The 22,103-nt window shown below is 46.9% G+C and overlaps 1 protein-coding gene across 1 annotated transcript in view; it reads right to left on the minus strand.

Annotated features, from left to right (window-relative positions):
• Positions 1 to 18: 18 nt before the first annotated feature.
• Positions 19 to 22,103, minus strand: part of DESI2 (desumoylating isopeptidase 2) — a 279,466-nt gene continuing 257,381 nt past the window's right edge. The window contains exon 5 of the mRNA XM_063917815.1: positions 19 to 4,482. Within this exon, the coding sequence (XP_063773885.1) occupies positions 4,252 to 4,482 (231 nt within the window). The 3' untranslated portion in view covers positions 19 to 4,251. The remainder of the gene's footprint in view (positions 4,483 to 22,103) is intronic.

Genomic DNA, 22,103 nt, shown 5'->3' on the forward strand with positions numbered 1-22,103 from the left:
CCGGAGTGCCGCCGAGTGGTGTGTGGATATATATATATATATATATATATATATATATAACAACTTACAAATTCTAACATGTATAGGAAAATAAACAAAAATGTTTCCCCCCATTCACACCAAAACATATCAGCAACAGGACTTGAACACTACATGATAATAGAAAAGGCTTCTCTGATACTGGTGGTCCCTGATGCTACATGATAATAGCACCCAGTCTGGGGTATATTTGCATGTATAGTGTTAGGGACCACCAGTATCAGAGAAGCCTTGCCGAGGCCTGGTGACTTAACCATATCTTTGCAAACATATGTAACTAGGATATCTGAAATTTCTATTATCATGCAATGCTCAAGTCTTATTGCTGATATGTTTTTGTGTGCTGGGGGAAACTTTATTTTTCTGTTTCTTGTTTAGAATAACCCCTTCCTTTCATGCATCTGAAGATTATTATTAAATTGAGCAGCTACCATTTTATATTTATAGGAAACTTCTTAAATTTAACTTCTAAAAAAAAAAAGGGTAACAGTTTAAGATTCCATAATCTCATTTATAGACTAAGGCTGGAGTGCATAACCTTTTAGTAGCTGGGAATCCAAATGTGCATTTACCATTGTTGGAAACCCAAACAAAAATAGGATTCCTAATATACTGTATTGTGTATCTGGCCGTCAGGACCACATATCCAGTGTAATAAATACTAGGTACCCATTTGCAGCAGATAGTGCCCACATCTGTGCTAAGGGTCTTCCATATTTTAACGACACCTTAAGTGAGGTAGATACAGTACTTCTAGCGAGAATTCCCTATATTGTTATACGAATCAGACAAGTGTTTGTGTATCTTTACCCCAGAGGATTATGCTGGGTACACATTGGCCAATATATCTGGCGTTCAATTGAATGGCAGATATATATCGTGGGTGCATCAGTTTGTGCGTACCAGCAATATGCTTGTGAATTACGTTGTTCACAGCCATATCGCGGTGGCCCTGCAGCACAGCTTGCACACCGTGCTGTGTGTACAGTACACTTGCTGCAGTGTCACAGCTGGGCGTGCAAATTCAAATGCCCACCCAGCTGCATGACAGGGACCGACGTAACGAGCAGCCGATCAGTAAATGTTTATACTTATGATCGACTGTTCGGTCAGACGTTCCACCAACATATCCGACAGGAATGTACCCAGCCTAAGGATGTGGAGGAGAATATAAATCATCTAAAGCAAGCAGTGACCCTGTATACCACATAGCAATTTATTAATTTGTCCAACACTAAAACTATAGTTATCGGAGAGATTTAAATAGGGACATAAGTGATATGCACATCTGTTTAATTCAGATAGCAATAAAGATTGTGTGAATTCATTGCAGAATGTTTTTTTTTTTTTTTTTTCAGGCTGTCAATCATGGCATAAACTGATGGGAGCTGTATTGAGAACAAGAAACTAGTACATAACTTAACCTGTCATAGGTATAGTCAGGGAAAGAACTTGGCACAGCCATAGAAACATTTGTAGGGAGGCCACCACTTGGCTCTTCAGAGCATGGCCCGGGCCTGCATATAAGCAAAAGAGCAGAGAAAATGCCTTTTTAGGGTGACCCAGCATTACAGACCCTATAGTGAGTGGAAGACCCAAACTTTCCTGTGACTATAAATAAGGAGCACCTAACTGGGGAGGAAGGGGGGGTGGTGTTTAAAATGTTTAATGGGTGTCTGCCACAAGAGGGCGCCGGCCAGCAGCAATTCAATTGTGCTGCCGTGTGGAAGCACATGCTACGGGTGCAGACATTTTTTCTCAGAGCCCCCTGTGCTGGTGAGAAGAAATGTGCAAAGTGACCTGTTTGGGTGCCAAAATGGCACTTTTTGTGCCATGCCCAGTACATTGGTCTGGTTTAACGCTGCTAAATCTGGTATGTCTGGGCGCGATCGGCACGTAAAAAAATAAAACCTAAAATAAAATTGTGCCCCCTAGTGCATGCATTTTCAGGCTGCCCTGCCACTTTTATAACAACTGTCCCCATACGGTAAGTGATTAAGAATGTATCTTTTGCAAGTGGCGAGGCCAGATAATAGCTATTCCACCCTACTCATAATGCTGCATGGTGGAAGAATGATGTATCCAGACTTTTTGTAAACTGCACAAATATCGGACGTCTTCTCAAACTGAGCATATATTTGCGAATGCCAAAGTGCTCTTGCCACATAATCTTACTGAAGTTTTCTGTGCTGAAAATAGGACTATATGTGAAACACACCCAAATTACATACACATCCCTATTCTTCCACACAGATATGTGCTGTGCTATTTGCATTCATATATAAATATGCATAACATGCTTACTAATGGTAATAATTAGTTCATTGTAGTCAATGACTTGAAATACATAAATGCATCTAAAAGGGGTAGAAGAAAAAAATATGTATGTACATGTGAATACATCATGAAACTGGGCGGTATCATGTGACTGAACAGTATCTCCTTAGAAAGCACACATGGCATGCATGAGAGGGAGGCAGTTAAAAATGAATGTATAACAAGTAGTAGGAAGTGAGGAACCCAAAACAACATTTCCCTAATTTACTTTTATCTTGTACGGAAGCTTCATAAATCTTTCCCTATAAAAGGAAAAAATTTTTTTTAAAAAAAGGGGCGATCCAAATTGGGTAATTCCAATCTACTTCTCAATGCATTGCTTACGAATATTTCAAATTTGTGTCTGGCTCTTTGTTGACGATGTGTAATCCCTGCATGTTACATGGGTTCAGTAAGATCTCCCGACGGCGGCAACACGCCAGCTGCAATAACGGTTGCGAGCGCAGCAAGTCTCCTTGCAGGCTTGCTGCGCTCGCCACACTTCAGGCACATTGACGAGCGAAGCGCTTTCTTTTCTGCCTCAGGTGGTGGCGTGGACCCACCACCTGAGTGGGAATACCGGGAGCGGCCAGTATTCAGACCACCGGCAATTTACCGGCTGTTGGGATTCCGGCATCGGGATCCCGACAGACAGTATATCAACTACATCCCTGTTACAAAAAGCAGAGACTTGAATGGATTAAAATAAACAAACCTAACAGATTGAAAAGTCTGCAGAGGGCTATGGCTGGAGACACCTGCTTTTATGCATGAAAGAGTAACTGTAGTGGGCTACCTTCTGTGGACAGACTGGCATATCTATTACACCAGTAAAACTACACAAAGCACTAGAGAGAAAAAAAATCTATTAAAAACATCATTTAAGACGACCTTGGTATAAAACACCATGCAAAATCCCTGATCTAATAGAAAGTGAACAGTACTTGTTGTTAGATGCCACTGAACCACTTGTAGTTGTAAAACAGCATCTCTGTCATGTCAAGTAATAACTTGAACACCTGCAAGGCAGAGACACGGTGACTACATGATTTGCATACCAGCACCTAAACTGTGACGTTAGTAGGACAAAGGCATGAACCAAAGATTGTTCCAACCATTAGTCCTTGGTACAAACATGTATTAAAGCAGCTCTTTCAATAAATTAAAAGGTCATTTATATATCATCCTACAATATATATGAAGACATAAAACATTTCATGAAGCTGGTGGGGTCTCAAATAAACATCTTCATTCAGATACAATTGGTTTACATAAGACGGTTTCCATTTTTGTCAGTTAACAGATGGGAAACCAAAATGTTACACTGTATCAATACATAGGTGGTCAGTGGCTATAAAGAATGTAAACGACCAAAGTGCAGCATGTCACTTCCCGGTCATGTGAGTTACTGATGACCAAGTCTTCTTGCACCAAGGAAAATCCCAAGAACCTCCCATAAAATGTATGTACTTCTATGAAAAACAGGAAAACACTCCTGAAGAGTATGTGCTGCATATAGGTGCTACTGGATTGCACAGTTGAGGTAAAGGACCTTACCGTTCAGTCTGGTGATCAAGGGAGACCTTTCTTTGTCAGTGGCAGGCAAAAAAACGATTTTGTATACCAGGAAGGAGAGAAAATAATACGAATAATTTAGAAATGTATGCAAGACATGTTAAGAAAGTAATTAGCGGTGGTGGCTAGATTGAGTGCACAGGGAACTGCATCATACCATCATGTGGATTCTTCCAAATACAACCATGATCCTGAGCTTAAATACTTGAATAGAAGGAAAATAGGTCCACTGCAGAACCAAAGTGTCAGTTGCTGGAGATCAAATATAAACACTTATTTGAAAACAAAAGAATGTAATTGAAGTTCCCCATAAATATTTTCTTATAGCTTGGTGTGTCGCCCAGGTCTGGGCATTGCTGTTGTGGAGCAGGAGGCTGTAGCAGCTGCATCTTCAGCTTCTTCCAGCTCTTCTTGCAGCTCCTGGCTTACACTGGATTGAAGGGCAGCAGGCGTCAACCATTCCCTAGGTAGACAACTTTGTAGAAAAGGTACACAAGAACTAAAGTAGGCTAACCGGTTCACCCAACGTGGGATCTCCTTCCCGCAGAGGATCTGCACAACAAATAAAAAGATCTGGTTAAAAAAGATAGTGTGGATAAACCCTCTGCACAATAAAGGCCTGATGAAGAGCTGCACGCATGTCTGTTTTGTGGACAGATCCAGTGTGTTTTTGCACTGTAGCTAAGTGCACCCGTATACAGGGGGATGTATTTATAATACTGGCGGTCACAATACATCTCCAACCTCCTCTCCCTTCATACTCCCTCCCGCCCCCTATGGTCGACCAATGACCGTCGCCTCTCCACCGCCCTGGTTACTGCTTCCCATGCTCGTGTTCAAGACTATGCCCGTGCTGCACCCCTTCAGTGGAACGCACTCCCCCACTCCATTAGACTCTCCCCGACCATGCAAAGCTTCAAGCGGGCACTAAAAACCCACCTATTCATCAAAGCATACCCTCCCGATGCATAACCCGGTCCTGAGGCCGCGCCTCCACCCCCCTGCCTCATGCTGTGAACATCTCAGCTTTGCTTGCATACTGCCATCAGGCTACCTCCCGCTTGCCTGCACCTCTTTTCATTTGTCTGTCGCCCCTCCCCACTAGATTGTTAGCTCTTCAGAGCAGGACCCTCTTTCCTCTTGTTATCTAAGCCCTCGTCTTGACACATTTCACTCGCAGCTCTCCCCTACTCAACGACCATCTATGGCCACCAGCCCCTAGTAGTACGATGATCACTCCCTTAATATTTACATCTAAGCTGTATTATGTCTTGAGAATGTGTGGTGCTCTATGTTACCTGTACTCTATTTCTGTTATTTATTTACTGTAATGCTAAGTTTTGTCTCCCAGTACTGTCCTTTGTACGGCGCTGCGAACCACTTGTGGCGCCTTATAAGTAAAATGTAATAATAATAACAATAATAATAATAAAAAATAAGAATTTACTCACCGGTAATTCTATTTCTCATAGTCCGTAGTGGATGCTGGGGACTCCATAAGGACCATGGGGATTAGCGGCTCCGCAGGAGACTGGGCACAACTATAAAGAAAGCTTTTAGACTACTGGTGTGCACTGGCTCCTCCCACTAAGACCCTCCTCCAGACCTCAGTTAGGATACTGTGCCCGGAAGAGCTGACACAATTAGGAAGGATTTTGAATCCCGGGTAAGACTCATACCAGCCACACCAATCACACCGTATAACTCGTGATACAATACCCAGTTAACAGCATGAGAACAACTGAGCCTCTCAACAGATAGCTCAACAATAACCCTTTAGTTAAGCAATAACTATATGCAAGTATTGCAGACAATCCGCACTTGGGATGGGCGCCCAGCATCCACTACGGACTATGAGAAATAGAATTACCGGTGAGTAAATTCTTATTTTCTCTAACGTCCTAAGTGGATGCTGGGGACTCCGTAAGGACCATGGGGATTATACCAAAGCTCCCAAACGGGCGGGAGAGTGCGGATGACTCTGCAGCACCGAATAAGAGAACTCAAGGTCCTCCTCAGCCAGGATATCAAATTTGTAGAATTTTGCAAACGTGTTTGCCCCTGACCAAGTAGCAGCTCGGCAAAGTTGAAGAGCCGAGACCCCTCGGGCAGCCGCCCAAGAAGAGCCCACTTTCCTCGTGGAATGGGCTTTTACTGATTTAGGATGCGGCAGTCCAGCCGCAGAATGTGCAAGCTGAATCGTACTACAGATCCAGCGAGCAATAGTCTGCTTAGAAGCAGGTGCACCCAACTTGTTGGGCGCATACAGGATAAAGAGCGAGTCAGTCTTCCTGACTCCAGCTGTCCTGGAAACAAATTTTTAGGGCCCTGACTACATCCAACAACTTGGAAGCCTCCAAGTCATTTGTAGCCGCAGGCACCACGATAGGTTGGTTCAGATGAAAAGCCGATACCACTTTGGGGAGAAACTGGGGACGAGTCCTCAATTCTGCCCTATCCATATGGAAAATCAGATAAGGGCTTTTACATGACAAAGCCGCCAATTCTGAAACACGCCTGGCCGAAGCCAAGGCCAACAACATGACCACTTTCCACGTGAGATATTTCAAATCCACGGTTTTCAGTGGCTCAAACCAATGTGACTTTAGGAAATCCAACACCACGTTGAGATCCCAAGGTGCCACTGGAGGCACAAAAGGGGGCTGAATATGCAGCACTCCCTTAACAAAAGTCTGAACTTCAGGTAATGAAGCCAATTCTCTCTGGAAGAAAATCGATAGAGCCGAAATCTGGACCTTAATGTAACCCAATTTAAGGCCCATAGTCACCCCTGACTGTAGGAAGTGCAGGAACCGGCCCAGCTGAAATTCTTCCGTTGGGGCCTTCCTGGCCTCACACCACGCAACATATTTTCGCCATATGCGGTGATAATGGTTCGCGGTTACTTCTTTCCTAGCTTTTATCAGCGTAGGAATGACTTCCTCCGGAATGCCATTTTCCTTCAGGATCCGGTGTTCAACCGCCATGCCGTCAAACGCAGCCGCGGTAAGTCTTGGAACAGACAGGGCCCCTGCTGCAGCAGGTCCTGTCTGAGCGGTAGAGGCCATGGGTCCTCTGACATCATTTCTTGAAGTTCCGGATACCACGCTCTTCTTGGCCAATCCGGAACAATGAGTATAGTTCTTACTCCTCTTCTCCTTATTATCCTCAGTACCTTTGGTATGAGAGGAAGAGGAGGGAACACAAACCGATCGGTACACCCACGGGGTTACCAGAGCGTCCACAGCTATCGCCTGCGGGTCTCTTGACCTGGCGCAATATTTTTCTAGCTTTTTGTTTAGGCGGGACGCCATCATGTCCACCTGTGGTTTTTCCCACTGGTTTACAATCATTTGAAAGACTTCTGGATGAAGTCCCCACTCTCCCGGGTGGAGGTCGTGCCTGCTGAGGAAGTCTGCTTCCCAGTTGTCCACTCCCGGAATGAACACTGCTGACAGTGCTAACACGTGATTTTCCGCCCATCGGAGAATCCTTGTGGCTTCTGCCAACGCCGTCCTGCTTCTCGTGCCGCCCTGTCGATTTACATGGGCGACCGCCGTGATGTTTTCTGACTGGATCAGTACCGGCTGGTTTTGAAGCAGGGGTTTTGCCTGACTTAGGGCATTGTAAATGGCTTTTAGTTCCAGAATATTTATGTGCAGGGAAGTCTCCTGACTTGACCATAGTCCTTGGAAGTTTCTTCCCTGTGTGACTGCTCCCCAGCCTCGAAGGCTGGCATCCGTGGTCACCAGGACCCAGTCCTGTATGCCGAATCTGCGGCCCTCTTGAAGATGAGCACTCTGCAGCCACCACAGCAGAGACACCCTTGTCCTTGGAGACAGGGTTATCAGACGATGCATCTGCGAATGCGATCCGGAACACTTGTCCAACAGGTCCCACTGAAAGGTTCTTGCATGAAACCTGCCGAATGGAATCGCTTCGTAGGAAGCTACCATTTTTCCCAGGATCCGTATGCAGTGATGCACCGACACCTGTTTTGGTTTTAGGAGGCCTCTGACTAGAGATGACAGCTCCTTGGCCTTCTCCTCCGGGAGAAACACTTTTCTCTGTTCTGTGTTCAGAACCATCCCTAGGAACAGCAGGCGTGTCGTAGGGACCAGCTGTGACTTTGGAATGTTTAGAATGCAGCCGTGCTGTTGTAGCACTTCCCGAGATAGTGCTACCCCTACCAACAACTGCTCTCTGGACCTCGCCTTTATCAGGAGATCGTCCAAGTACGGGATAATTAAAACTCCCTTTCTTCGAAGGAGTATCATCATTTCCGCCATTACCTTGGTAAAGACCCTCGGAGCCGTGGAGAGACCGAACGGCAACGTCTGGAATTGGTAATGACAATCTTGTACCACAAACATGAGTTACTCCCGGTGAGGATAGTAAATGGGGACATGTAGGTAAGCATCCTTGATGTCCAGCGATACCATGTAATCTCCCTCGTCCAGGCTTGCAATAACCGCCCTGAGCGATTCCATCTTGAACTTGAATTTTTTTATATATGTGTTCAAGGATTTCAAATTTAAAATGGGTCTCACCGAACCGTCCGGTTTCGGTACCACAAACATTGTGGAATAGTAACCCCTTCCTTGTTGAAGTAGGGGCACCTTTACTATCACTTGTTGTGAATATAGCTTTTGAATTGCCTGTAACACTGCCTCCCTGCCTGAGGGAGTGGTTGGCAAGGCAGATTTGAGGAAACGGCGGGGGGGAGACGTCTCGAATTCCAGTTTGTACCCCGGAGATACTATTTGAAGGATCCAGGGATCCACCCGTGAGCGAGCCCACTGATTGCTGAAATTTTTGAGACGTGCCCCCACCGTACCTGGCTCCGCCTGTGGAGCCCCAGCGTCATGCTGTGGACTTAGAGGAAGCGGGGGAGGACTTTTGCTCCTGGGAACTGGCTGTATGCTGCAGCTTTTTCCCTCTACCTCTGCCTCTGGGCAGAAAGGACGCGCCTTTAACCCGCTTGCCCCTATTGGGCCGAAAGGACTGTACCTGATAATACGGTGCTTTCTTTGGTTGTGAGGGAACATGGGGTAAAAATGTAGACTTCCCAGCTGTTGCTGTGGAAACGAGGTCCAAGAGACCATCCCCGAACAATTCCTCACCCTTATAAGGCAGAACTTCCATGTGTCGTTTGGAATCTGCATCACCTGTCCACTGCCGAGTCCATAACCCTCTCCTGGCAGAAATGGACATTGCACTAATTTTGGATGCCAGCCGGCAAATATCCCTCTGTGCATCCCTCGTGTATAAAAGTGCGTCTTTTATATGCTCTACGTTTAGCAAAATAGTGTCCCTGTCTAGGGTATCTATATTTTCTGACAGGGAATCTGACCACGCAGCAGCAGCGCTGCACATCCAAGCTGAAGCTATAGCCGGTCTCAGTATCACACCTGTGTGTGTATATATAGATTTCAGGATAGCCTCCTGCTTTCTATCAGCAGATTCCTTCAGGGCGGCCGTATCCGGAGACGGTAGTGCCACCTTCTTTGATAAGCGTGTGAGCGCTTTATCCACCCTAGGGGATGTTTCCCAACGTGACCTATCCTCTGGCGGGAAAGGGTACGCCATTAGTAACCTCTTAGAAATTACCAGCTTTTTATCAGGGGAAGCCCACGCTTCTTCACACACTTCATTTAACTCTTCAGATGGAGGAAAAGCTACTGGTAGTTTTTTCTCTCCAAACATTATACCCTTTTTTGTGGTACCGGGGGAAACATCAGAAATGTGCAACACATTTTTCATTGCCTCAATCATGTAACATGTGGCCCTACTGGAAGTTACATTAGTCTCTTCGTCGTCGACACTGGAGTCAGTATCCGTGTCGACATCTGTGTCAACCATCTGAGGTAGCGGGCGTTTTAGAGCCCCTGATGGTTTTTGAGACGCCTGGGCAGGCACAGGCTGAGAAGCCGGCTGTCCCACATTAGGTATGTCGTCAAACCTTTTATGTAAGGAGTCGACACTATCACGTAATTCCTTCCACAGCACCATCCACTCAGGTGTCGACCCCGCAGGGGGTGACATCACATTTACAGGCATCTGCTCCGCCTCCACATAAGCCTCCTCATCAAACATGTCGAAACAGCCGTACCGACACACCGCAAACACACAGGGAATGCTCTGACAGAGGACAGGACCCCACAAAGCCCTTTGGGGAGACAGAGAGAGAGTATGCCAGCACACACCAGAGCGCTATATAACACTGGGATCCCACTATCAATGAGTGTTTTCCCTATAGCTGCTTTTTTATATATATATATATATATATATATATATATATCTATACTGCGCCTAAATTTAGTGCCCCCCCTCTCTTTTTTACCCTTCTGTAGTATTCTCAGACTGCAGGGGAGAGTCAGGGAGCTTCCTTCCAGCGGAACTGTGAGGGAAAAATGGCGCCAGTGTGCTGAGGGAGAAGCCCCGCCCCCTTTTCGGCGGACTTTCTCCCGCTTTTTCTGTGAAACTGGCAGGGGTAATTTTACATCTATATAGCCTCTGGGACTATATATGATGTATATTTTGCCAGCCAAGGTGTTATTTATTGCCCTCAGGGCGCCCCCCCCCCCCCCCAGCGCCCTGCACCCATCAGTGACCGAAGTGTGAGGTGTACATGAGGAGCAATGGCGCACAGCTGCAGTGCTGTGCGCTACCTTGGTGAAGACCGAAGTCTTCTGCCGCCGATTTTCCGGACCTTCTTCGTGCTTCTGGCTCTGTAAGGGGGACGGCGGCGCGGCTCCGGGAACGAACACCAAGGTCGGGTCCTGCGGTCGATCCCTCTGGAACTAATGGTGTCCAGTAGCCTAAGAAGCCCAAACTACCACCTGTTAGGTAGGTTCGCTTCTTCTCCCCTTAGTCCCTCGCTGCAGTGAGTCTGTTGCCAGTAGATCTCACTGAAAATAAAAAACCTAAATATACTTTCTTTCTAGGTGCTCAGGAGAGCCCCTAGTATGCATCCAGCTCGGCCGGGCACAAGAATCTAACTGAGGTCTGGAGGAGGGTCCTAGTGGGAGGAGCCAGTGCACACCAGTAGTCTAAAAGCTTTCTTTATAGTTGTGCCCAGTCTCCTGCGGAGCCGCTAATCCCCATGGTCCTTACGGAGTCCCCAGCATCCACTTAGGACGTTAGAGAAATAATAATAATACAGACGCCGGGATCCCGGATGCCAGAATGCCGGCGGGGGACCAGGACTATTCCCACTCATGGGCGTCCACAAAACCCATAGAGTGGGAATAGAACCTGTGGTGAGGGCAGAGAGCCGGCGAGCCCGCAAGGGGCTTTGTTGCACTCACCCTCCTGCCAGCATTATGACGGCCGCGATCCCGGCGTCTGTATGCTGACTGCCGAAATCCCGACTGCCGGTCACCAAATCCCAACCCTATACAGGCAATGCATCTCCTCTTGCAACTGAAAGGCGTAAATGGTGGTAACGGGGCATTTGCAGGTAGACCAAACTTACACTGGGTGTGTAGACAGAATTGCGGACTATGCTAAACTGTGCATGCTCAGAAATCCATCTGATTTCACACCGATATGGGCGGTGCAAGTGCAAAGGGGCTCAAGTAGGATATCCCAGTGGTCAGGAGACCGACGCCTGGATCCCCACAGCCGGAAAATACTGGTGGCAAGTGCAGCGTGTCCCATTGCGGGCTCGCTGCGCTTGCCACGCTTCGGGCCCGGTGTTCTATTCCACCTAGGGGGGTGGCGTGGACCACAACCCGAGTGACTATTCCGGGCGGGATTATGACTGCCGGTATGTCACCAGGTGTTGGTATTCCAGCGCCTGTATCCTGAATGCCGGGATCCCGACAGTCAGGAACATGACTGCATACCATGCAGAGATATGACTGTTATGAATCAAAGCATATGGGCGGTGTGATTGTACTCATCTATACATCTCCAGATATGGGTAAATAGCATATTTAGTTCCATGGGGATGCCACTCTGAATCGGACACTAATTGCTATTACAGCTACTTTGAACTAAACTCTATATTAAAAAGTGTAATACACGCTAATCTGGGCAATTTAGTTAGACACGATAATTTACTGCTGGCTAATTGAAGCAGCAGGGATACTGTATTTAACTAGCCCCGGAGGCAAGCCCGCAGACTGCAAACAGGGATCTTTTTTTGAACCTAAGCATGCTGATAAATAGCCTGTTTATGGGTACCACAGCCGTGCTAACAAATATGTCCAGGAACTTGACCTTGATTCTACGGGTTAACGCCCATTAACACTGTAATTTACCGGGTGATATTAAAGAGCTCTAACTGAATAGCCCTGGGTGATAACGTGGTAAATTGGCGCCTCTAACTGAATTCCCCCCTAAGCAACTTACACAAGTCATTAATGCTTTTTAATACAGAGAACAGTTATAAGTAACTATAATAGCCTTAGTAATGTGAACTAAAAAAAAAATTCCCCCAGCACTCTGCAATGGGCCAGCGAAAGACTTGCATCCTACACAATAAAATGCAGAGGACACAGTTACACATTGCCAATATACAATAAGCAAACTCACCTGGGGCAACCCTAGATACTTCGATGGCTATTAGGTCACGTAGGACCACCTGAAGAGAGGCACCTTGACAAGGCTGGTGACTGGTCATATTTGCAAATCTGTGTAATGGAGTCCCCTGCATATTTTTTTTTTTATCATTATGTAGGACGCAAGTGTCTTTTGCTGTCCCATTGCAGAGTGCTGGGGGAATTTGTCCTATTTTCTTGTCTAGATTAACCCGTCCTTGCAAGCACCTGTGATGGACCAATAAATTGATTGAGCCACTTCCATTCTGTGTATTACTGCAATAATAATAATGCATTTGGTAAATGCAGAGATTATATGCATGTCTTTTTAGTTATATTTAAATCTAAAAACCCTGAATATTTTTCTAGGATCACCCAAACCCTGATGTAGTGTAACTTTCCAGCATAAATGTGACTGTGGAAAAGTGAGTGACCTGCACAGATTGTTTTCTGAAAATGTAGGTACCCAACCGTAAGAAATGACTGTAGTTTCTGATACCTTTAATAAGTATCAATATGTTGTGGTGCTCCTCCGAGGAAAAAGACGAATTAAATTATTAGGACAAGTACTTTACTGCAAGAGAGCAGAAAGAAAACAGATAACCTCTTTGTGGGCGGCACACTTTGGATAGTTGAAATAGTTAAACTAACTTTTATTCAAATAATGTTTAAAAAATATCAAAGACAAGGTAAGGGTTTCTCTATAAAGGGTGTAACGTCTCTCACTTTCTATTAATATTGTAGAGATAAGGTTGGCATATGTTATTTTTTTCTGCCACCCTGGGTGAAATTATTATATTGCTGTAGCAGCTTCCAATAGCTGTGTGAAGGCTCTTCGGTATGTGCTTAAAGTGTAAAATACTAAATGTATTGCTGCAAAGAGGGGGATAAAAAGAAAAAAAATAATTAATGAGTGGCTATAGCACTAGGAAATTTACCAGATATTTTATACTTGCATACCTTGCAAGGTTTAATTTCTCTTTCATTCCACTAGGGGACACTGGAGCTTACACTGGGTAGTGAGGGTTTAGCTAGTGGAAACTGGCACATCTAAATAATAGAATGTGTGAGACTCCTCCCCCTCTACTACCCACCATTCCCCAGTTTGAAAAACGTGCCAGAGGGAACTGGTCACAATGGAGCTTGCTCCAATAGTTTAATGGGCATTTTTTTTTTCTACAGACCAAACAGGGTTACCAGGGCTCACCAAAGCCACTGCTATACCCCTTTATGCGTCTCTCTCTATCCACTATAATTTCTCTCTAGTTAGTGTGTGTGTGTAATAAATATATATAATATACACACACACACACACACATATACACACACATATACACGCAGACACACACAAGTTCTTTACCTGTGTGGCTGTGTTTAAACATGGCTGGCAGGTCAGGCACAAAAGTTTCTCAGAAGCTCTTTTCATGTTCTCAGTGCAGAACTAAGTTTACATTGTCTGATTCGCACGGTAATTCCTCCTTGTGCGAACAATGTTACACAGTAGAGGCAGATAAGGCCGATGAGGCTATTGACACCCCAGCCTGGGCGTCGTCTCTGGCTGGTTCTATTACAGCTTTAATCGGCAGAGTTGGTTGAGTCCCGTAACACAGAACCAGCCTCGGACAAAAATTTAACACAATCTATGCAGAGTCTTGTGTTTGTTTTAGTTTAGTCTGTCAAGCCCACCCAGGAACCTTCTCCGTTTTCTTCACAAAGACAGAAGCGACCGCTTCCGGCTATTCTTCAGTTTGATGAATCAGACACTGAACAATTGCAAGAAGACATGGAGAAGGGTGAATGAGAAGAACTTCCAGATGAATCAATTCAGGATACCAGTGACAGTGGTCATGGAGTAGTAGCGCTAATTCTGGCGGTGAAGAGGGTCCTAAATTTTCCAGAGGAACAGATTCCTGAAACCAACGAGTTCCAGTTTTTGAGGAACAGGTTACCATGGTTGTTCATTTTCTCAACAACTTCATGATCACCTGGCTATTGCATGGAAACATCCAGACGAACGTTTCCAAATGCCAAAGAAGTTCCTTTCTCACTATCCGTTTCAGTCTATGACGAGTAAGTGGGAAACACCTCCGCCTGTGTATGCTTCGGTGTCACGTTTGTCCAAGACGACTACCCTTCTGGTACCAGGAGCCACTTCACTCAAAGATGCTTCGGACCGCAGAATTGAGTCCACGCTAAAGTCCATTAACACGGAGGCGGGAACATAGCTTAGACCTACTTTAGTAGAGACCGCGCTTTCAGAGCATGCATGCTTAACGTACCATACTCTCATTCGTCACGGCTGGATAATCAATTTTGGCAAGTCACAACGGATACCATCTCAATGTCTTCGATTTCTGGGTTTAATTCTAGACACGAAGCAACAGAGTGTTCTTGCCAATCGGCAAAGCGCAGGACATTCGTCAGATGGTTCAGTTAGTCCTAAAACCGAAATGGGTAATCTGTACACCTTTGCATCCGTCATTTAGGGAAGATGGTGGCAGCCTTCGAGACCTTACAACTAGTGATGAGCGGATTCGGTTTTACTCGGTTCTCAAAACCGAATCTTATTGGCTATCCAAAACACGTGACATCAGTGAGCCAATAAGATTCGGTTTTGAGAACCGAGTAAAACCGAGTAAAACCGAATCCGCTCATCACTACTTACAACTAGGTCGTTACCACTCAAGGACGTTTCAGTTGGACCTACTGTCTCAGTGATCGGATTCCATCTTCAACTGCACCGGCAAGTCCACTTATATCTCCTTACACTGTTGTCACTTCTCTGGTGGCTCCAGCTGAACAATCTGCTAGTGGGTTGCCACTTCGGGATTTGGGACTGGATTGTCCTGTCGACAGATGCAATTCTCAGGGGATGGGGTGCAGTAGTGTCAGATTATCATTTTCAAGGAAATGGTCGACATAGGAGAGCAGATTACCAATAAATGCATTTGAACTCAAGAGCTATTTTCAATGCGCTGATGGCAGAATCTCACCTTCGTCTCCATCCTGTTCGAGCTCAGTCGGACAATGCAACAGCGGTGGCGTATATCAACAGGCAAGGCGGGATTCGCAGTCGCTTGGCAATGCGAGAAGTCTCTCAGATACTGCAGTGGTCAGAAAAAAATCAGGTGGTTCTGTCTGCGGTATTTATCCCAGTAGTGGAGAATTGGGAAACAGATTACCTCAGCCATCAAGACATTCACCTGGAGGAGTGGACACTACACCAGGTGGTGTTTCAGGCCCTAATCCAAAAAATAAGATTTTAAACCTACCAGTAAATCTTTTTCTCCTAGTCCTTAGAGGATGCTGGGGACTCCGTAAAGGACCATGGGATATAGACGGGCTCCGCAGGAGACATGGGCACTATAAAGAACTTTAGAATGGGTGTGCACTGGGTCCTCCCTCTATTCCCCTCCTCCAGACCTCAGTTAGAGAAACTGTGCCCAGAGGAGATGGACAATACAAGGAAAGGACTTTGTTAATCTAAGGGCAAGATTCATACCAGCCCACACCATCCGCACCGTATAACCTGGAATATACGCAACCAGTTAACAGTATGAACAAAACAGTATCAGCTAAAGGCTGATCTCAACTGTAACATAACCCTTATGTAAGCAACAACTATATACAAGTCTTGCAGATTTTGTCCGCACTGGGACGGGCGCCCAGTATCCTCTACGGACTAGGAGAAAAAGATTTACCGGTAGGTTTAAAAATCTTATTTTCTCTTACGTCCTAGAGGATGCTGGGGACTCCGTAAGGACCATGGGGTTTATACCAAAGCTCCCAAACGGGCGGGAGAGTGCAGACGACTCTGCAGCACCGACTGAGCAAACGCAAGGTCCTCATCAGCCAGGGTATCAAACTTATAGAACTTTGCAAAAGTGTTTGAACCCGACCAGGTAGCTGATCGGCAAAGCTGTAAAGCCGAGACGCCTCGGGCAGCCGCCCAAGAAGAGCCCACCTTCCTAGTGGAATGGGCCTTTACCGAATTCGGTAACGGCAATCCTGCCGTAGAATGAGCCTGTTACAGATCCAGCGAGCAATAGTCTGCTTCGAAGCAAGAGCGCCAACTTTGTTGGCTGCATACAGGACAAACAGTGCTTCTGTTTTCCTAACCCGAGCCGTCCTGGCTACATAGATTTTTAAGGCCCTGACTACATCCAAAGACTTGGAATCCTCCAAGTCACCCGTAGCCACAGGCACAATAGGTTGGTTCATATGAAATGAAGAAACCACCTTAGGCAAAAATTGAGGACGAGTCCTCAACTCTGCTCTATCCACATGGAAAATCAAATAGGGGCTCTTGTGAGACAAGGCCGCCAATTCGGACACCCGCCTTGCAGATGCCAAGGCCAACAACATGACCACCTTTCCAAGTGAGAAATTTTAATTCAACCGTTTGAAGAGGTTCAAACCAGTGAGACTTCAGGAACCGTAACACCACGTTAAAGGTCCCATGGTGCCACTGGGGGCACAAAAGGAGGCTGGATGTGCAGCACTCCCTTTACAAAAGTCTGGACTTCTGGGAGAGAAGCCAATTCCATCTGAAAGAAAATAGACAGGGCCGAAATCTGTACCATAATGGAGCCTAATTTTAGGCCCATATCCACTCCTGTCTGTAGAAAGTGGAGAAAACGTCCCAGATGGAAATCTTCCGTAGGAGCATTCTCGGCTTCACACCAAGATACATACTTCCTCCAGATACGGTGATAATGTTTCACCGTCACCTCCTTCCTAGCCTTAATCAGAGTAGGGATGACTTCCTCCGGAATACCTTTCCCAGCTAGGATTCGGTGTTCAACCGCCATGCCGTCAAACGTAACCGCGGTAAGTCTTGGAACACGCAGGGCCCCTGTTGCAACAGGTCCTCCCTGAGAGGAAGAGGCCACGGATCTTCCGTGAGCATTTCCTGAAGATCTGTATACCAGGCCCTTCGAGGCCAATCTGGATCAATGAGTATTGTTTTCACTCTTTTTTGTTTTATGATTCTCAATATTTTTGAGATGAGAGGAAGAGGGGGGGAATACATAGACCGACTGAAACACCCATGGTGTCACCAGGGCGTTCACCGCTACTGTCTGAGGGTCCCGAGACCTGGCACAATACCTCCGAAGCTTCTTGTTGAGGCGGGACGCCATCATGTCTATGTGAGGAATTCCCCAAAGACTTGTTATCTCTGTTAAAACTTCTTGATGAAGTCCCCACTCTCCTGGATGGAGATCGTGTCTGCTGATGAAGTCTGCTTCCCAGTTGTCCACTCCCGGAATGAAGACCGCTGACAGAGCGCTTACGTGATTTTACGCCCAGCGAAGAATCCTGGTGGCTTCCGCCATTGCCACTCTGCTCCTTGTCCCGCCTTGGCGGTTTACATGGGCCACGGCTGTGACGTTGTTTGATTGAATCAGAACCGGTAGGTCGCGAAGAAGATTCTCCGCTTGTCGTAGGCCTCTGTATATGGCCCTCAATTCCAGTACGTTGATGTGTAGACAAGCCTCCTGGCTTGACCATAGCCCCTGAAAATTCCTTCCTTGTGTGACTGCTGGGAGGCTCGCGTCCGTGGTCACCAGAACCCAGTCTTGAATGCCGAACCTGCGACCCTCTAGAAGGTGAGCACTTTGCAGCCACCACAGGAGAGACACCCTGGCCCTGGGGGACAGGCTTATCTTCTGATGTATTTGTAGATGGGACCCGGACCACTTGTCCAGAAGGTCCCACTGAAACGTCCTTGCATGAAACCTGCCGAAAGTGATGGCCTCGTAGGCTGCCACCATTTTCCCCAGATCTCGAGTGCATTGATGAACAGACACTCTTTTTGGTTTTAGCAGGTCTCTGACCATGTTCTGGAGGTCCCGGGCTTTTTCCTCTTCTGTTCCGTGTCCAGAATCATGCCTAGGAATGATAGTCGAGTCGTTGGAATCAATTGTGACTTTGGCAGATTGAGAATCCAACAGTGTTGTCGTAGCACTCTCAGGGAGAGCGACACGCTCTTCTGCAATTGATCTCTCGATCTCGCTTTTATCAGGAGATCGTCCAAGTATGGGATAATTGTGACTCCCTGCCTGCGCAGGAGCACCATCATCTCCGCCATCACCTTGGTGAAAATCCTCAGGGCTGTGGAAAGCCCAAACAGCAACGTCTGAAACTGGTAATGACAGTCCTGTACAGTGAATCATGAAGGTATGCATCCTTTATGTCGAGTGACACCATAAAATCCCCCCCTTCCAGACTGGAGATCACAGCCCGGAGCGATTCCATCTTGAATTTGAACTTTTTCAAGTACAGGTTTAGGGATTTTAGATTTAAAATGGGTCTGGCCGAACAATCCGGCTTCGGGACCACAAACAGGGTTGAATAGTACCCTTTCCCCTGTTGGACTAGGGGAACCTTGACAATCACTTGCTGTTGGCACAGCTTTTGAATTGCAGCTAACACTACTTCCCTCTCTGGGGGAGAAGCTGGCAAGGCCGACTTGAAAAATCGGCGAGGGGGCAGCTCTTTGAATTCCAGTTTGTAGCCTTGGTATACAATATCCATCGCCCAAGGATCCACGTCTGACAGAACCCAGACCTGGCTGAAGAGTCGAAGACGTGCCCTCACCGGTGCGGACTCCCTCAGTGGAGCCCCAGCGTCATGCGGTGGATTTAGTAGAAGCCGGTGAGGACTTTTGCTCCTGGGAACTAGCCGAAGCAGGTGTTCTCTTCCCTCTACCCTTACCTCTGGCGAGGAAGGATGAGCCCCGACCTCTTCTGGACTTATGCGACTGAAAGGACTGCATCTGATATTGTGGAGTTTATTTTTGCTGTGGGGGAACAAAAGGCAAAAAAGTAGATTTACCCGCGGTAGCTGTGGCAACCAGGTCTGCGAGACCTTCCCCAAATAAAACTTCACCTTTGTATGGTAAAACCTCCATATGCTTCTTTGAGTCGGCATCACCCGTCCATTGGCGGGTCCACAGGGCTCGCCTAGCAGAAATCGCTATGGCGTTGGCTCTCGAACCTAGCAGCCCAACGTCTCTCTTTGAGCGTCTCTCATATATAAGACTGCGTCTTTAATGTGACCTAAGGTCAATAAAATGGTATCCCTGTCTAGGGTATCAAAGTCAGCTGACAAGGTATCTGTCCAAGCTGCAACTGCGCTACATACCCATGCCGATGCTATTGCCGGTCTGAGCAAAGCACCCGTATGCGTATAATAGATTATAAGGTAGTTTCCTGTCTGCGATCAGCAGGATCCTTGAGGGCTGCCGTGTCTGGAGACGGTAGCGCCACATTCTTGGACAGGCGCGTTAAAGCCTTGTCCACCCTGGGTGAGGATTCCCAGCGTACCCTGTCCTGTGCAGGGAAAGGATATGCCATAAGAATCCTCTTGGGAATCTGCAGCTTTTTGTCTGGAGTTTCCCAAGCTTTTTCAAATAACTCGTTCAGCTCATGAGATGGGGGAAAGGTTACCTCAGGTTTCTTTTCCTTATACATGCGCACCCTCGTGTCAGGGACAGAGGGGTCATCTGTGATATGCAAAACATCTTTTATTGCAATAATCATATAATGAATACTTTTGGCCACCCTTGGGTGTAACCTCGCATCATCGCAGTTGACACTGGAGTCAGAATCCGTGTCGGTATCAGTGTCTGCTATTTGGGATAGGGGACGTTTTTGAGACCCTGAAGGGCCCTGTGACCCAGTCGAAGCCATGGATTGACACACTGCTCTTTCCCTGGACTCTGCTTTGTCCATTCCCTTATGTAATAAGGTCACATTTGCATTTAAAACATTCCACATGTCCAACCAATCATAAGTCGGCGTTGCCGACGGAGACACCACAATCATCTGCTCCATCTCCTCCTTAGATGAGCCTTCCGCTTCAGACATGCCGACACACTCGTACCGACACCCCCACAGGGATATAGTTATACGGGGACAGTTCCCCAATAAGGCCCTTTGGAGAGACAGAGAGAGAGTATGCCAGCACACACCAAGCGCCAACTGACACTGGAAACAATTTCCCAGATAATATAGCGCTTTTTATATATAATTAACTGTGTAATACACTCACTGCGCCTTACAAGTGCCCCCCCCCCTCTTTTCAGCCCTGTGTCACCGTGTTCAGCAGGGGAGAGACCGGGGAGCCAGCTTCTCTGCAGTGCTCTGTGGAGAAAATGGCGCTGGTTAGTGCTGAGGGACCAAGCTCCGCCCCCTCCAGCGGCGGGCTTCGTTCCCGCTCAAATGTTTAAAACTGGCGGGGGATTTTTATAATTACTGCCTCCGCAGCCTATATACATATAAATGCCAGACTTAGAGGTTTATATTGCTGCCCAGGGCGCTGCTCCCCCCCCCCCCGGCACCCATCAGTGCCTGCTAGGGTGTGTTGTGTGTGGGAGCAATGGCGCGCTTACCTCAGGGAAAATCTGAAGTCTACTGCCGCCTTAGAAGTCTTCTTTTCTTCTTATACTCACCCGGCTTCTGTCTTCCGGCTCTGAGGAGGTCGGCGGCGCGGCTCTGGGACGAACGGCGAGGGGAGACCTGCGTTCCAACTCCCTCTGGAGCTAATGGTGTCAAGTAGCCTAAGAAGCAGAGCCTATCACTTAAGTAGGTCTGCTTCTCTCTCCTCGATGCAGGGAGCCTGTTGCCAGCAGTGCTCCCTGAAAATAAAAAACCTAACAAAATTCTTTTTCAGAAAAACTCAGGAGAGCTCCCCTGTAATGCACCCAATCTCCTCTGGGCACAGGATCTAACTGAGGTCTGGAGGAGGGGCATAGAGGGAGGAGCCAGTGCACACCCATTCTAAAGTTCTTTATAGTGCCAATGTCTCCTGCGGAGCCCGTCTATACCCCATGGTCCTTACGGAGTCCCCAGCATCCTCTAGGACGTAAGAGAAAAAGAGTTATCCACAGATCGACCTCATGGCGTCAAGGTTAAATCGCCGATTGCCAAGATACATGTCAAGAACAAGAGATCCAGCAGCAGAGGCAGTGGACGCCCTCTCAACTCCATGGAATTACGATCTAGTGCATGTGTTTCCACCCATTCCACTCCTGCCTCGGGTTCTAAAGAAGATAAAGCGCGAGTTAGCCATGGTTATTCTCATAGTAACAAACCGGCCTCGAAGAAGCAGGTTCTCGGAACTTCAACAACTTCTGGCATAAGAGCCAGGAACGCTACCTGTTCGACCAGATCTCCTGCGACAAGGTTTGTTCCTACACCCCAACTTAACACAACTGCGTTTAATGGGGTGGCTGTTGGAATCTGTTAGGATAGCGGTAACAGTATCCCAGACTCAGTCATTCCTATGATGATAAGGGCCAGGAAGCTGGCCCATTATAACCGCATCTGGCGTTCTTACATTGCTTGGTGTCAGGGTCATCAATTTCGATAAAGGTCTTTTAGTCTCTCCAGACTACTACATTTTCTGCAGGACAGATTAAGCGCAGGTTTGCGTGTAGGTTCTCTGAAGGTACAAATATCTGCCCCCTCTATTTTTTCCCCAGAAACGGTAGGCCATGTTACCAGAAGTACAGACCTTTATTCAGGGGGCTCTTAGACTTCAGCCTCCCTTTGTGCCTCCTACGGGCTCCATGGGACTTGAATTTGGTGTTGTCTTCTCTTCAATAGTCTACGTTTGAACCGT

The sequence above is a fragment of the Pseudophryne corroboree genome, chromosome 4 (assembly GCF_028390025.1).
Source record: "Pseudophryne corroboree isolate aPseCor3 chromosome 4, aPseCor3.hap2, whole genome shotgun sequence".
Taxonomy (NCBI): domain Eukaryota; kingdom Metazoa; phylum Chordata; class Amphibia; order Anura; family Myobatrachidae; genus Pseudophryne; species Pseudophryne corroboree.